Source organism: Lampris incognitus, chromosome 1 (genome assembly GCF_029633865.1).
Source record: "Lampris incognitus isolate fLamInc1 chromosome 1, fLamInc1.hap2, whole genome shotgun sequence".
Classification (NCBI taxonomy): Eukaryota; Metazoa; Chordata; class Actinopteri; order Lampriformes; family Lampridae; genus Lampris; species Lampris incognitus.
In genome coordinates, this window is record NC_079211.1 from 109,071,580 (window position 1) to 109,088,724 (window position 17,145).

The 17,145-nt window shown below is 49.9% G+C and overlaps 1 protein-coding gene across 1 annotated transcript in view; it reads right to left on the reverse strand.

Annotated features, from left to right (window-relative positions):
* The window catches only part of si:dkey-215k6.1 (transmembrane protein 132D), a 450,750-nt gene extending 435,609 nt beyond the window's left edge, over nucleotides 1–15,141 (reverse strand). Inside the window, exons 1-3 of the mRNA XM_056278865.1 lie at nucleotides 15,129–15,141; nucleotides 14,440–14,858; nucleotides 13,321–13,901 (exon numbers count right to left, since the gene is read on the reverse strand). Of these exons, the coding sequence (XP_056134840.1) occupies nucleotides 13,321–13,901; nucleotides 14,440–14,858; nucleotides 15,129–15,141 (1,013 nt within the window). The remainder of the gene's footprint in view (nucleotides 1–13,320; nucleotides 13,902–14,439; nucleotides 14,859–15,128) is intronic.
* Between the last annotated feature and the right edge of the window lie 2,004 nt (nucleotides 15,142–17,145).

The window sequence follows — 17,145 nt, forward strand, 5'->3', positions numbered from 1 at the left end:
ATACAGTTCTAAGGCATATAGTGTCACAAAACCAGCGGACTGTCAAGGCGGCAGGGCTCCTGCACTGCGGATAAGGAGCAGATCATAAAGTATGAAGCAGAGGGAGTCCATTAGGAGTACAGAGACATGTGTGATCACGGGAACCCACCACTTCCTGTCCGCCTTAATGACTGGGGTGATTATTTAGAGTGCTGCTCCAAAAGAGGAAAAATAACAGAAAATAGCAAAGGAACAATAGATGTGGCAAAAAAAAAAAGGAAAAGAGAAGAGATTCTCTGATGCACCGGATGAGCCAAATTTCCTTATAACAGCACAGGTATTTAGAGAAAGACGGGGTGAAAGAGAGATGGGGGGAGGTCAAAAGACAATGAGAGATGCAACAAAAGAGAGAGACAGACAGAGACACATCAAAAGATAGACAACAAGGCAGAGAGAGACAGAGAGAAAGCAAGAGAGGGCAAATTGGCAGATATATAGCTTATATAGAAACAGAAATAAACAGAGTGATAGACAGAGAAAAAGAGACAGAAACAAAGGAAAATAAATCAAGAAGGACATTGTGGCAAAGACAGTCTCAGTGGGAAGAAAAGATAGAGAGAGAGAGAGAGCGAGGGAGAGACAGATAGATAGATAGATAGATAGATAGATAGATAGATAGATAGATAGATAGATAGATAGATAGATAGATAGATAGATAGATAGATAGATAGATAGATAGATAGATAGAGAGCAAGCGAGCAAGCGAGCGAGAGACGGATAGATAGAGAGAGAGAGAGAGAGAGAGAGAGAGAGAGAGAGAGAGAGAGAGAGAGAGAGAGAGAGAGAGAGAGAGAGAGAGAGAGAGAGAGCAAGAGCTAGATAGACAGATAGAGAGAGAGACAGAGAGATCGATAGATAGATAGATAGATAGATAGATAGATAGATAGATAGATAGATAGATAGATAGATAGATAGATAGAGAGCAAGCGAGCAAGCGAGCGAGAGACGGATAGATAGAGAGAGAGAGAGAGAGAGAGAGAGAGAGAGAGAGAGAGAGAGAGAGAGAGAGAGAGAGAGAGAGAGAGAGAGAGAGAGCAAGAGCTAGATAGACAGATAGAGAGAGAGACAGAGAGATAGATAGATAGATAGATAGATAGATAGATAGATAGATAGATAGATAGATAGATAGATAGATAGATAGATAGATAGATAGATAGATAGATAGATAGATAGATAGATGATAGAGAGCAAGCGAGCGATAGATAGATAGATAGATAGATAGATAGATAGATAGATAGATAGATAGATAGATAGATAGATAGATAGATAGATAGATAGATAGATGGTTATTGGCAGGTGATTGTCATGTATCCCATTAGAATGAAGGCATTACAGATTCTCTACATCCTTTCCTTTTTACTTCTTCATTATTCTGTTCTTTTTCCTGTCACAGACAAAATACAAACGTAAATTGCACAAACACACACACACACACACACACACACACACACACACACACACACACACACACACACACACACACACACACACACACTGGTATGCAGGTAAGCATGATTGTGCATTCTTGCTGTAACAGGATGTGAGGACAAATCAATGTTACAGCTTTGGGGAAGAAAAGCAAACCACAGGTGGGATCCTCCATACGTGTGTGTGGGGGGGGGGGTTGTTTTCCTATCCTAACGGGGACATTTGGTCCCCATTATGATAGGAAAACCGGAAACCACCTACCTTGTGGGGACATTTCATGGGTCGCCGGGAGAAAAAGGATGTATTTTAGGGTTGGGACTTGGGTTTGGGGTTTAGGTTAGAATTGGAGTGAGGGCACGGTTGGGGTAAGGGTGAAGGTTAGGCATGTAGTTATGATGTAGGCACGTAGTTATGAGGTTAACTGTCACGTATCGGGAAAGAACCCAAAAGCAGACGGGACAACCAGGTAAGGGAAGAATCCAGTCTTTATTGAAGTGACCGATCTCGGGGGTAGAGCAGGAGGTGGCTCTGTGGCAGGTAGGCAGGCAGGCAGAAGTCCATGAATGGCGACGTTCCAGCGAAGACTGGTCCACAGTGGAGGCCTTTTAAGGGTGAGGGTGATTGCTTGATGGCCAGCTGGCGTGCCGGGGTGAAGGAGGGGGCAGCAGGTGTCAGCTGGTGTAGCAGGTGTCAGCTGGTGTGCCGGGGTGAAGGAGGGGGCAGCAGGTGTCAGCTGGAGTAGCAGGTGTCAGCTGGCGTAGCAGGTGTCAGGTGGTGTAGAAGGTGTCAAGGGTGATCGCTTTGATGTCAAGGGCGAGAGGCTGTGACAGTACCCCCCCTCCAAGGGGCGCCAATGGGCGACCTACTAGGCCCGTCAGGGTGCGTCCTGTGGAAGTCCCGGATGAGGTTCGCGTCCAGGACAAGGCGACGAGGGACCCAACACCTCTCCTCCGGGCCATATCCCTCCCAGTCCACGAGATACTGCAGGCCGCGACCGTGGCAATGAGAGTCCAGGAGACGACGAACGGTGTAAGCTGGATGATCGTTGATCATACGAGGAGGTGGGGGCGGGGGGGCCGGAGGAACTAGAGGGCTGGTAGAGACAGGTTTGAAGCAGGACACATGGAAGGAAGGGTGAACCCGGAGAGTGCGGGGCAGCTTCAGACGGACCACAGAGGGGTTAATGACTTTGACAATGGGAAAGGGACCAATATACCTGGGGGACAGTTTTTTAGCGTCCGATCTCAAGGGTAGATCCTTGGTAGAGAGCCATACCTGGTCACCGGGGGAGTAGTCCGGAGCAGGGGTGCAATGACGATCCGCCAAGTGCTGGTAACGGCCGGAGGCCCTGAGCAGTGCAGCACGGGCTCGCCACCAAGTCCGACGGCACCGACAGACATGGGCCTGGACAGACGGAACCGGAATGTCTACGTCTTGAGAAGGAAAAAGGGGGGGCTGATGCCGTAAAGGCATTGAAAAGGGGACAACCCAGTAGCAGACGGTGGATAGGGGTTATGGGCATATTCTACCCAGGGAAGTTGTGAGGACCAAGAGGATGGATTGGCAGACACCAGACAGCGGAGGACAGTCTCCAATGCCTGGTTGGCCCTCTCGGCCTGGCCGTTGGTCTGAGGATGGAACCCCGATGACAGGCTGACGGTGGCACCGATGGCAGAGCAGAATGCCTTCCAGACAGCAGAAGTGAACTGGGGGCCACGGTCAGACACTATATCACGGGGAAGACCGTGGACCCGGAAAACCTCCCTGACCAGCAGATCCACAGTCTCTTGGGCCGAAGGCAGTTTAGACAAGGGCAAAAAGTGAGCAAATTTACTGAAGCGATCAACGACAGTCAGTACAATGGTGTTACCGTCGGAGGCGGGCAGACCAGAGACGAAATCCAAGGACAGATGTGACCAGGGACGGTGTGGAACAGGCAGGGGGTGCAGCAGACCGGCACTGGCCCGAGTGGAGGGCTTATTCCGGGCACAAACAGGACAGACAGAAACAAAAGACCCAGTATCCTCTGTCATGGAAGGCCACCAGAACCGCCTGCAGAGGAAGGCTAGGGTACAGGTTACTCCAGGATAGCAGGTAAGTTTGGAAGAGTGAGCCCACTGCAACACACTAGATCTAACAGCGTCTGGAACAAACAAGCGCCCAGGGGGACCGTTACCTGGGTCAGGCTGAGTCTGTTGTGCTGCCATGACCTCCCTTTCAATGTTCCAGGTGACAGCCGCAGCCACAACCACAAAGGTAGAGGGAACGATGGTGTCAGGTTGGAGCTTGGGCTTAGACTCTTCCCCATGCACACGAGACAGAGCATCGGGCTTGGCATTCCTGGAGCCAGGTCTGTACGTCAAAGAAAAATTAAAACGACCAAAAAAGAGTGCCCACCTGGCTTGGCGCACGGTGAGTCGCTTTGCTGACTGGATGTATTCCAGGTTCTTATGGTCAGTCCACACTATAAAAGGAAGCTCAGACCCCTCCAGAAAATGTCGCCATTCCTCCAGTGCCAATTTCACCGCCAGGAGCTCACGATTCCCCACATCATAGTTCCTTTCAGCTGGGGAGAGACGGCGAGACAGGAAGGCACAGGGGTGTGTCTTGCCATCCTCACTGGAGCGCTGAGAAAGGACCGCCCCACCCCAATCTCAGAGGCGTCCACTTCTACAACGAACTGCTTGGTTGGGTCTGGCTGGATGAGGATAGGAGCTGTGGTGAAGCGGTGCTTGAGGGCTTGGAAAGCTGCCTCTGCTACAGGGGTCCACAGGAACGGTCTGGAGGTGGAGGTAAGAGTGGTTAGTGGGGCCGCAACGCGGCTGTAGTTGCGGATGAACCGTCTGTAGAAGTTGGCAAACCCGAGGAACCTCTGAAGCTGCTTACGGCTGGTCGGGCTTGGCCACTCAAGAACCGCTCTGACCTTGGTGGGGTCCATTCTCACCTGCCCATCGGCCACGATGTAGCCCAGGAAGGTGACTGAAGGGGCATGGAATTCGCACTTCTCTGCTTTTACGAAAAGGCGGTTCTCCAGAAGCTGTTGAAGGACTTGGCGGACGTGCATGACATGCTCTGACAGGTCTCTGGAAAAAAATCAGGATATCATCCAGGTAAACAAAAACGAAACGATCCAACATGTCACGTAGGACATCATTGACCAGACTCTGGAAGACCGCTGGGGCATTAGTGAGACCAAACGGCATCACCAGATATTCAAAATGCCCCAGGGGGGTGTTGAAGGCAGTCTTCCATTCATCTCCGTCTCGAACCCGGACCAGGTGGTAAGCATTGCGGAGGTCTAGTTTAGTGAACACTGTGGCTCCCTGGAGAGAATCAAAAGCGGAAGTCATGAGGGGCAGAGGGTACTTATTCTTGACTGTGATGTTATTGAGGCCTCTATAGTCAATACACGGCCGGAGGGTCTTGTCCTTCTTGGCCACAAAAAAGAACCCCGCACCAAGGGGTGATGATGACGGGCGAATAAGACCAGCAGCCAAGGAGTCCTTGATGTACCTCTCCATGGACTCCCGCTCAGGCTTGGAGAGGCTATATAGGCGGCTGCTGGGGAGGGGAGCGCCCGGCAGCAGGTCAATAGCGCAATCATAGGGGCGATGAGGAGGCAGGGAGAGAGCTTGCTGCTTGTTGAATACGGCTTGGAGGTCATGGTACTCTGGAGGCACCAGTGACAGGTCAGAGGTCTCAGAGCTTGACACCTGACAGGGGACAGACCGAGGCAGAGCAGACTGGAGGCATATGGCATGACAGACGGACTCCAACTTGAAATTCTGGCCGATGACCAATCAATATGGGGACTATGCTTAACCAGCCAGAGATGACCAAGTATAATGGGAACAAAGGGAGAATTGATAACGAAAAAACTTAACTCCTCTTGATGGTTTCCCGACAACAGGAGGCGCACAGGCTCGGTCTTAGAGGTTATCCGGGCCAGGAGACGCCCATCCAGGGCATTAGCTTCAATAGGCAGGTCCAGACTCACAGTGGCAAGACCTAACTGCTTCACAACACTTGCATCCAAAAAGCTTTCATCAGCTCCAGAGTCAATTAAAGCCAAAAGTTTAGTGGACTGACCTTTAAAACTGATGGTAGCTTGCAACTGGGTACGTGGACGAGGAGACAGAGGGCAGACAGTTGGGCTCACGAGGAGCCTGCTAGTTTGACGGAACGGTGAGGGCAGGAGGCGAGAAAGTGACCAGGCTGACCACAATACAATCAGCTGTTCTCAGTGATGCGGCATTGACGCTCCTCCGGGTTGAGCCAGAAGCGGCCGAGTTGCATCGGCTCCGAAGCTGGGGAAGAGTCACACCTCGGGCTTTCTCGGAGGACGGCAACCTCAGTCGAGCGAGCTCGGCCCCCAGAGTTTGGAGGTGTGGCCCATGGTAAGTTGTTGTGACCAGGAAAGCGGCATGTCCTCTCTCGCCTCCGCTCCTGGAGACGGTTGTCCACACGAATGGCCAGGGTAACCAATTCCTCCAACCCTCCAGGCTCAGGGTAGGAAACCAATTCGTCCTTTATGGATTCGCTTAGCCCGTTGGAAAAGCCGGCCTGGAGGGACTCGTTGTTCCATCCGCTCTCCGCTGATAGCGTACGGAACTCAACTGAGTAGTCAGCGACGCTGCGGGAACCCTGGCGGAGAGAGATCAGTCTTTTTGACGCATCCTTTCCCCGCACGGGATGATCAAAAACCTGGCGAAAAGCAGTGGTGAACTCAGCATAGGATGAGGAAGTGGAGGCCCGCATCTCCCACACCGCTGTAGCCCAATCCAGGGCGCTTCCCCGGAGAAGACCCGTGATGTAAGCGACTTTGGCTCCATCCGTGGAATATGACTGGGGCTGCTGGTTAAACATAATCTCACACTGCATCAAAAAAGGGCGACAAAGTCCAAAATCTCCATCATACTTATCGGGCGGGGCAACCCATGGTTCCTTAGCCGAAGTTGATGGCGCTGGGGGTGGCGGAGCTGGAGGGGCGGATCCCGGGCTAGCGGAGGCACTAAGTTGGGTCTGGATTCCGGAGATCTTTGAGCTGAGCCCACGGAGGGCGTCAGCCATCCCCTGTAGCACCTGGCTGTGCTGGCCGAGGACCGATTCCTGGTTGGCTACAGCCTGGCAGACCGTGGCCAGGTCTGTGGTGGAATGGTCTGCTGGGTCCATAGTGGCTGGAACATACTGTCATGTATCGGGAAAGAACCCAAAAGCAGACGGGACAACCAGGTAAGGGAAGAATCCAGTCTTCATTGAAGTGACCGATCTCGGGGGTAGAGCAGGAGGTGGCTCTGTGGCAGGTAGGCAGGCAGGCAGAAGTCCATGAATGGCGATGTTCCAGCGAAGACTGGTCCACAGTGGAGGCCTTTTAAGGGTGAGGGCGATTGCTTGATGGCCAGCTGGCGTGCCGGGGTGAAGGAGGGGGCAGCAGGTGTCAGCTGGTGTAGCAGGTGTCAGCTGGTGTGCCGGGGTGAAGGAGGGGGCAGCAGGTGTCAGCTGGAGTAGCAGGTGTCAGCTGGAGTAGCAGGTGTCAGCTGGTGTAGCAGGTGTCAGCTGGTGTAGCAGGTGTCAAGGGTGATCGCTTTGATGTCAAGGGCGAGGGGCTGTGACATTAACAGGGGGTTGGCAGGCAACCTTTACTATCAAAATAGGCATTTTTGGCCAAAAAAAAAAATCTGTCTGGAGCTGCAAAATATATTGAGCCTTATAATGAAGGTAACACAGCCTATTAAGTCTAAATTAGCCCATCAACGTGACTAACAGGTCTACAAAGTAAAGTTTTACCACATGTGGCTCATCTGCAGTGGACAATTTATGATTATTTGGTACTTTAACGTTGCATTTCCCTTACAATATTGCCATTTTTGTTGCATCTATGAAATTACAGAACTGCAATAAAGAAAAAAACGGTTTACCTTTTTTGTTATTTTTATTAGGGGGCGCTATTACTACCCAAACCCAAAACTGAACGAAAGTCCAGTTGAGTGTGAGGTAATCCTCTCCTCTCCTCGGCTACGTGTCACCCATCACACCTGAGCATCGCACACAACAGCTGAGGGTCGCTCGCTTCCTGACAAACTCACAACCTGCTACAACAGATACTTTGTTGCCAAGCGAGAGGCTGTTAAAGGACTCGCTCCCCTTTTGTGTTGGTGAACGTCACTGCAGGTCTGACAGGGCTGTGCTGCAGCCTCTCATGTGAGGGGGAGGGATATTTGGTCTAACAGGGCTGTGCTGCAGCCTCTCATGTGAGGCGGAGGGATATTTGTATGATGTTCACGGGTGAGGCGGGGAGACTCCAGACAAACCACCGCCAGCTGACCGTAGACGTAGGCTATGACGCACCCCCCCGCCTTTTTCTCCCCAATTTTATCTGACTAATTACCCCACTCTTCCAAGCCGTCCCTTGTCGCTGCTCCACCCCCTCTGCCAATCCGGGGAGGGCTGCAGACTACCACATGCCTCCTCCGGTACATGTGGAGTCACCAGCCGCTTCTTCTCACCTGACAGTGAGGAGTTTCACCAGGGGGATGTAGCACATGGGAGGATCATGCTACCCCCGAACGACCAGAGGAGGTGCTACTGCAGCGACCAGGACACATACCCACATCCGGCGTCCCACCCGCAGACACGGCCAATTGTGTCTGTAAGGACGTCCAACCAAGCCAGGGGTAACACAGGGATTCGAACCGGCGATCCCTGTGTTGGTAGGCAACGGACTAGACCACTATGCTACCCGGACGCCCTATGACGCACATTTTAGTTGATGAAATGTTACATTTTTCTATTCAGTGTGGAGAAGGCAAGAATCACTAAGCCTACAACAATGATAAATGAAATTAAAATATTAAAAAAATAGCCGTTATTCATTTCCATATAATTTTTTGTCAAAGCCACAGGGAGCCACCGGAGAGGGCCGAAAGAGACGCATGCAGCTCCGCAGCCACAGCTTGCCGACCCCTCTCTCACCCCCCCCCCACACACACACACACAGCCATTTTATCCTCTCATCAGTTATCATCCAGCTAATTAACTAGCCAAACAACGATAGTGCCGGGTTCAAGAAGACAGCTCCTTAATGAGAGAGCCACTAATCTCTGCGACCCGCAGCCTGTCAACACCCGCGATGCTGCAAAAACACTCCCGCGCTCCACTGCACCCCCGTTTTCAACATCCACCTCCTCTTACGGACGAGAGGGACACGCCTGCCCTTTCCCCTCCACTCCTCCGCTGAACCCCTGCCACTCCATCTCCGGTCCGGCGCCCCCCAGAGGAAAACGCCTCCCCGGCTTTGAGTCATCAGACGTTACGAGGAATTAAATGCTAATTAGTCGGTTAAGACACACCAGAGGTTCTGCGTTACAACAAGCTAATTTGGTTTTAATGTGGAGCGCCGGAGAGAGAAGCGCCTGCGGGGCTAATGCGGGGTAGATTTAGGGGAAATGTACGAAGGGGGACTTGCTAACACAGTAAATGCTACATTATGTAAATGCACATTGAACGGGTCTGGATTTACATATGTTAGCAGGCATCAGGGGATTTTGGGAGGGGGAGCGCCATCGTTGCTGTTTGGGTTATTTTTAATTCTCTTTTTTTGTTCAGGTGACGTATATACAAGACCATGTTATTGTAAACTCAGTGGAAATTGTCAAAACCTGTGACTTGGGTTCGAAGGGTTTGTGACTTGGGTTCGAAGGAGACTCTCTGAGAGAAAAGTCCCACGTGACGGCTGATCGTTTACATCTGCGGAATATCGAGCCAAGCTGTGGCACGCTCTTAAGTTGTTCATCTCTGAAGCATACATCATTAATTTGCATAATTTTCCCATTTTGTTGTGATTTTCTTTTTTTTATAGCCAGATTTCCTTTCAAGAGAATTCAATTTGTGTTAATATTGTAGCGATTTCAGGGGGGGAGCCGGGAAGCGAACCCAGGGCGCTAACCAGTCAACTAAAGGGTCAACCCGCTAGCCAAGGGCTAGCAAGTCTAGTCATCCGTGGCCGTTACGATATTGTGCATTCCATCGCTTTGTGAGAGTATCTGAAAAAATTAGTACACTTTTGCTACATATCGATGCAGAATACACACCGGTTATCAAACAGCAGACATGCGGACACCCATGGAAAAAGGCCGCGGAAGGGGGCATCCCTGTCTCTCTCTTTCCCGTCTCTTTATGTCCCGTCTCTCTCCCTTCCTCCATCTCTCTGCTTCCATGGAGCCGTCTCCCCCTGCTGCTCCCCTCCTTTCTGCTCCAGCCCTCCTCTCTTGCTTTCTATGTCACTGTCATTTCTCTCTCTCACCTCCTCTCCCTCTACCTCACGCCATTTCTGCCCCCCCTTTTATGTGAGCGTCCATCTCATCAGCGGTTTACACAACACAAAAAAACTGTCTATCTTTTGTTTATCGCCGTCTCTGTGTCTATCTCTTGTATATATCTCTGACACAGACACACACACACACACACACACACAGAACACACACACACACACACACACACACACACACACACACACACACACACACACACACGGACACACACAGCAGTGTGTGGGCAGGGGTAATTGTACAACTGGGACAAAGACAAAGTGTGTCTGAGTTTCAGGGAGGCCACACGATCACTCTGTGTGTGTGTGTGTGTGTGTGTGTGTGTGTGTGTGTGTGTGTGTGTGTGTGTGTGTGTGTGTGTGTGTGTGTGTGTGTGTGAGAGAGAGAGTGTGTGTGTGTGTGTGTCACCAGTACCAGGGCAAATTAAACTGCAGTCTGGCCGACTCGTTTTTTCCTCCACTGTCCTCAGAAAACCTCAAGAATGGTCTCCTGTACAGTGAGCTGAGCGGGACAGCTGTTCATAACGTTACTGTTCCCTCATTTTAATAACACAACAGGAAGGTAAACTGCACAGTGCTCCCTGAAATACACCATGTTACCAGACTCCACACTCCAAAAGCTGACAAATAAAAGACAGAAGAAATGAAAGCCACTTTATATCGTCACTAGTAAATGACCCGCAACCAAGTTGCGGTGATCATGACGTTTATTAGCTATCCACCCGTCTAAATCTCCCTCCTCTTCATCCTGCCAGCTAACCGCCTTCTCCCTGCCCCTAAACCCCCCCACTCCAACTCCCTCCCCCCAAGCGCTCAGAATCCCTTGAAATGCCGAGAAAAGTGGTTTTTAGCCATTTTTAGAACATGCATATTTTGCATAATTATGCATAATTATTATAATTATATTGTAATGTTCTGCTATTTTTCTGGTCCTCTCTGGAACAATACCTACCACCTCCAAAAGAAATTAGGATCATAAATGCTTTAGTTTTCGGTCCCGCTATCTACACTAACACACACACACACACACACTAACAGTACACACACACATTCCGAAAATATATGAGTAGAAGGTGCGAAAGTACCCACACCTGTATGACACGTCACAGAGAGGATGCATACCACCGTCTCTTCAGTTTATTGTCTTGTTGAGCCAGCAGGCAAGAGCATCTCTTCCTCGTCGTCAGTGTCGGACGCCATGACAGAAGAGTGTAAACAACACGCAAGCATTGTGGGTAATGTAGGGTTTCCCGGACAGTTTTACAGGAAACTACAACGCGGAAGTGCGCTCGACTATGGAGGCCCAAATGACTGCGGACATTCCTCGTGGAGTCCGCTCCGCGTACGTTCTGCCCGAGTATGTTTGGGCCTTTAAATCTGATTCATCAGATAAGACACTCGGACACTTCCACGCGCGCAACAGCTGACACCTTTATTGTTCGTCAGACCCGCCAAAACCCGAACCGCCCGCACGCGCTGATTTACATTCAAAAACAGAAAACTTTATTGAGTTCACTTGACGTGACAGCCGCCATATACGCCCGTGCTCGACCCATGCAAATGCGACTCTGACGTTGTGGCTTATTTCATGGACGCTTTCTATTTCCAACGCCGCTCGCTGTCTCCGACCGCCATCCAGCAACCCGTTAAGAACGCGAGGTTTGTGCGAACGGCGGAAAGAGCCGAGGCGTGACGTAGCCAGAGCCCGCCATCTTGTTGAACTGCTCAGGATTCTGAAGGGATTCCACATATTTTATGCATATTCCGCATATTATGCATATTTTTAATGTTCTGCTATTTTTATAGGTGCCCCTGATCATCCCCGATAACCTCCAAAAAGAATCAAGGCCCCAAGTGCTTTAGTTTGGCCGTTTATAGACTCCCACACAGACACACACCAGACACACATTGTGAAAATACGGGAGTCGATTGTACAGAACACAATGAATGTGTTCTCTGCATGTAACACATCCTATTGTATAGCAGCAGGGGGCAGCTGCAGCGCCCTGGGGACCTCCTCCAGTTCTTCTCTCCACTGCCTTGCTCCGGGGCACAGGCAGGAGTATTAACCCTAACATACATGTCCTTTTGATGGCGGGGGGAAACCGGAGCACTCAGAGGAAACCCATGCAGACACGGGGAGAAACTCCACACAGAAAGGACCTGGGACAGCCTGGGGTTCGAACCCAGGTCCTGTGAGGTAACAGTGCTAACCACTGGGCCACCATGCCTCTTCAAAAAGTTCACTCACAACGAATAACAGAGGAATGGCATTAATTTTCAAAGGGGTGAGCACTCAGTCATGTGAGTTTTTGTTTAAAATCTGGAGAAATCTGGAGACAACTTTAAATGACCTTAAAAGTGAAAAGTTATATATATATAACTTTTATATATCACACCCAGATGCCTCATCTCAACCTCACTTCAGCTCCTCATATCTTCCAAACATTTTCTTTTGTTTTCTCAGACTGAATAGAATGTCTAAAGGACATTATGGAGTAGCCCCCCCCCACCCCCCACCCACCCCCCACTCCAGTATCAGCGGGGCTCCACCATTTTCATGTCTTTGAATGATGCTCAAAAAAGCAGACCATTTTGGGGGGAAGTTTTAACTCAGAGAACAGATAGGAAAGGGGGTGTCTGGTAGGGATGTTCACTGTGCATGGCAACGTTCATGCTCAGTTTTGCATGTGTGTGGTCAAGTTATTTTTGCTGGAAAAAAATGACACCGATGGGCAAAGACACACCCACATAGCGGTCCAAAGTTGGGCAGATTCATTTTGTAATCTCTCCTGATATTTCCAACCCCGTGGGGAGTTGTGTCCATTGTTATGGTAATGCTATATCTGCCCATGTTGTTATACACTGGTGTATTCTATGCATTGGATGATAAATCCATGCAATCTGTCATTTGTCGGGCTCAAATCCCTACAGTCAGGAAAGTGACGCTGCAGAGGTGAGATGCAGATTTACAAGCTCCATCTAGATCAGCAGTTCAGAAACTTCTTTTTCAGCCCATGAGCCAAAAGCAAAAACTATTTCCCTGCGACTCAAACCCAGGAAAACAAAATTGTCATTTATTTGCAGGACCAAGTCGAGAGGACCAAGTAGGTATACTACCCTATTTTAGACACCAGGGTCTCGAGAACAAAAAAAAGTAAAATCAAATGCGTCTTCTTTTTTTGTTTCCTGCCTTGCCAGTCCTTCAGTCAGGCTTCCTCCCTCTCCTTTTCTTCCTTCTCACCGTTTTTTCTCTTTTTTTTTCTTCCTAATTTGCCTCATCTTCCTCTTTCTCTGATGGGTCATGAATATTCATGCAAGTGCTTATTTGCATTGCTTGCTCCTGAAAGGGGCAGCGGACACAAAGGTGATAGCCATCAGACTCGGAAAGCGGAGGTGTTTGTGGGAGAGAGAGAGAGAGAGAGATGAAGATGAGGCAAGAAAGAAAAATAAAATCAGAGAAAAAATGAGGAGGGAAATGGAAACTGACATAAAAGGAACAAAAGCCAGATCCGTCCTGCCCTTACCTCAGTGTGAACTGCTCTACATTCGAATCTGTCTTCATGAAGACTCCAAAGGCCACTGTCTTGCCAAGCTGAACTGGACTGACCGGCACCAGGACCTCCACATTCTCATCCAGTCTCAGCCTTTGTCCTTTGGCTGACACTGGGCCAACAGTCAGCATGACGGTACCAGCCTTCTGCATGTCCTGAAGACCCCCATCCACAAAAGAGCCCCACTGCCGCCCTAGCCCTGCATCCAGGCCCCCGACAAGAGGTCCGCTGTTTGCGCTCTGACCCCTCCACGGCTCATTAACAACGGGAGGACACTCCTGACCAGCCCCCTCCAGTGGTATGATGGAATAATAAACGTCCACCGATGGTAGAGTTATTTCCGGGGGTCTTTTTCTGACTTGAGGCGGAACGAACCAAGCTGGGGGGAGCTCCAGGCGAACGACGCAGATACCAGGGACACCCACAAGTCGGCAACCCGTGGATGGTCCCGCCTCGCTGGAGTCGCGGATGGCGACGGCCCTGACGCAGGGGAGGAGGGCCGGAGGAGGGGGGTCCGGCTCGTCCCAACGCCGCCCTGCTAGGTAGAATAAGACCTGGGGAAAATGACAGCGATAGATAGATAGATAGATAGATAGATAGATAGATAGATAGATAGATAGATAGATAGATAGATAGATAGATAGATAGATAGATAGATAAGAAATAATAAACAAATGAAACAATATCTAGAAAAATAGGAACATGGAGAACAATAACACACAATAATAATAAACTGAATACAAAAAGAAAAATAGTTGGTAGACAAAAGAGACATGCTGGCATTTTGATGAGGAGTGAAATATTAAAGAAAATCACAGCTTCCTGGATGGTTCCCATTCTGAGAAAAAAAAATACACCTGTATACAAACTTAAAATACACAGTAAAAGTGATTTGTGTCAATGGCAGTACAAGTAGAGTAAGTACAGCACAATGAGAGTGCCAAGTACCAGTACCCCAAGTTGGGGTACTGGTACTGTATAGCCTTAAATCACAGTTACTGTCCCAGAGTGCTTTACATCCATTCAAAGAAAAGACAGGTAGAGTAGATGACAATGTCCTCCATCCCAACACTCTCATTTCTCATTCCTTACCTGTATCCACGGGCGTGTCGACCCCACTTTGGGCATCACCATGTGACCTTTGACCTTCCAGTTTAGGGTCACCTGATTAGGCGTTACTAGTAGATGCGGGGGAGGGCCCTGAAGCAGCTCCGCCGGGATTGGCTGCTCCACGCTCAGGTTGCCGTAGCTGCAGTTGACGGAAGGCACGGCGGGCGGCGCGCCGACGCCGGCCTCCAGCTGATGGAGGAAGAAGGGCTCCACGCGGGACGACAGGCTCCCGTTCCGCATGACCTCCTGACTGGCCTCCCGCAGGAAATAGGCAGAATCGGTGCCGACGAGCTGGCACTGGACAGGGAGGTAGGTCGGTAGCGAGGAGGAGAAGCGCGCTTGGGAGGCATCTAGTCCTCCCCCTGTCCCTCCTCCGCCTGCTCCCGCTCGGCTGTCAGACACTGAGGGGAGGAAGTGGGAGATGAGGAGTGGATAGGAGAGAGGAAAGTAGACAGAGCAGAGAAGAAAAATGAATAATATGCAGACAGCCTCTCCCAGACAGACCCTGACATTAACCTGCGAAATATAATGTTTAATGTCAACACAAATACACACACACACACACATACACACACACACACACACACACACACACACACACACACACACACACACACTACTATACTTTGTCTCATACATAAATTCCCACATAATACACCAATACAGAATACTGATGCCTATCATATAGCAAGATGCAATGTGCGTCTGATGCATACAGGCGTAAAATAACACAACACATTAACTGTGCAGTTGTTCACAGGCCACATGAGACCACACAAGCGCATCACTTTTGGGTTTTCATGGGGATCTGCATGAATGCAGATCTTGTTTGTTTGTTTTTTTTCTTCCCCATTGGAAATGCATTACACTGGTCTATATAAAAAATGACTCATTGTACTTTAACAACAAATTTCCATATATATGCGTGACATTTTTATTCATTTACTATTGAATTTACATTTGAGGGGGACTGGGTGTCTCGTGTCCCCGGCGCTGTGGCATGCTGCCTCAGTTCAGTACATGGCGTCTGGAAGTTTCAGTGGTTTAAAACAGCGTTTCCCAACCCAGTCCTCAAGGAACCCCCTATCCTGCAGATTTTCATTGTAACCCTGCATAGGTAGCCCTGCTTGTACTTACTCAACCAATCATCTCACAGCACTTAATTATGCAAGGAGTGCAACATCTGACATAATTAATTGCTGATTGGTTGAATAACTACAAACAGGTACCTATTCAGGGCTGAAAAGAAAATCTGCAGGACAGGGGGTCCTTGAGGACTGGGTTGGGAAACACTGGTTTAAAAGACTCAGAAGTCAGGGCTCGGAACTTGGGTGTGTCCAGCAGCCATCCATCCATCCATCCATCCATCCATCCATCCATCCATCCATCCATCCATCCATCCATCCATCCTTTCATTCATCTTCAGCCGCTTCTCCGGGGTCGAGTCGCGGTGGCAGAAAGCTAAGTAGGGCACTCCAGACATCCCTCTCCCCAGCAACGCCCTCCAGCTCCTCCTGGGGGATCCCAAGGCGTTCCCAGGACAGATTGGACATGTAGTCCCTCCAGCGAGTTCTGGGTCTACCCCGGGATCTCCTCCCAGTTGGACGTGCCCGAAAAAACCTCCAAAGGAAGGCGCCCAAGAGGCATCCTAATCAGACGCCCAAACCACCTCAACTGGCTCCTTTCGACGCGAAGGAGCAGTGGCTCTAGTCCGAGCTCCCTCCAGATGTCCGAGCTCCTCACCCTATCTCTAAGGCTGAGCCCAGACACCCTACGGAGAAAACTCATTTCAGCCGCTCGTGTCCGCGATCTCACCCTTTCAGTCGCTACCCAAAGCTCATGATCATAGCTGAGGGTTGGAACGAAGACTGACTGGTAAACTGAGAGCTTTGCCTTCCGGCTCAGCTCCCTCTTCACCACAACGGTCCAGTACAACGTCTGCATTACTGCTGATGCTGCACCAATCCACCTGTCAATCTCCTGCTCCATCCTACCCTCACTCGTGAACAAGACCCCGAGATACTTGAACTTCTTCACCTGAGGCAGCAGCAGCCACTATGAGTCTACTAAGTTGTCCATCTTTACCCACAATGCTGATGCACTTGCTCCCTCACTGGACGTTTTGCAGGATGCAACCTGCCAGGGCCGGGGGTTCAATCCCAGTGAAGCAGTGGCAAGGCATTAACACTATAGCAGTATTATGTTTCAGTACCTGCTGGGCTCATTGGGAGGAATCTGGCATGGACACAGCCCGGGTTAGGGGTTTTATTCCTCGTGTAAGTCAGTTATTAGGACATCAGTTAGCAGCAGCACCAGGGAGAAGGTCCATTCCCTGTGCAGGGAAATGGCAGAGAACTACAGCAGTCAGGGTTAGGGTTCAATTCCCAGACACTGTGTGCAGTGATCCAGAGTATGGCCCTGCCAGGGTCACTGGTTTAACTCCCTGAGAGTCTGAATTTATGGCACTGGGAGGTGCTCTGACAATAAATAAATAAATAAATACAATGATGTAGAATAGCTGGTTTGAAGTGTGTGTACATTCATGGAAATGTTGGTGAATGTGCATGAATATGTGGTGTGTGTGTGTGTGTGTGTGTGTGTGTGTGTGTTTCTCTGTGTATGTGTGTGTGCATATTTTTGTGTGGGCTTGTTTTGTGTGTGTGTTTGTACATGTGTGTGTGTTTCTGT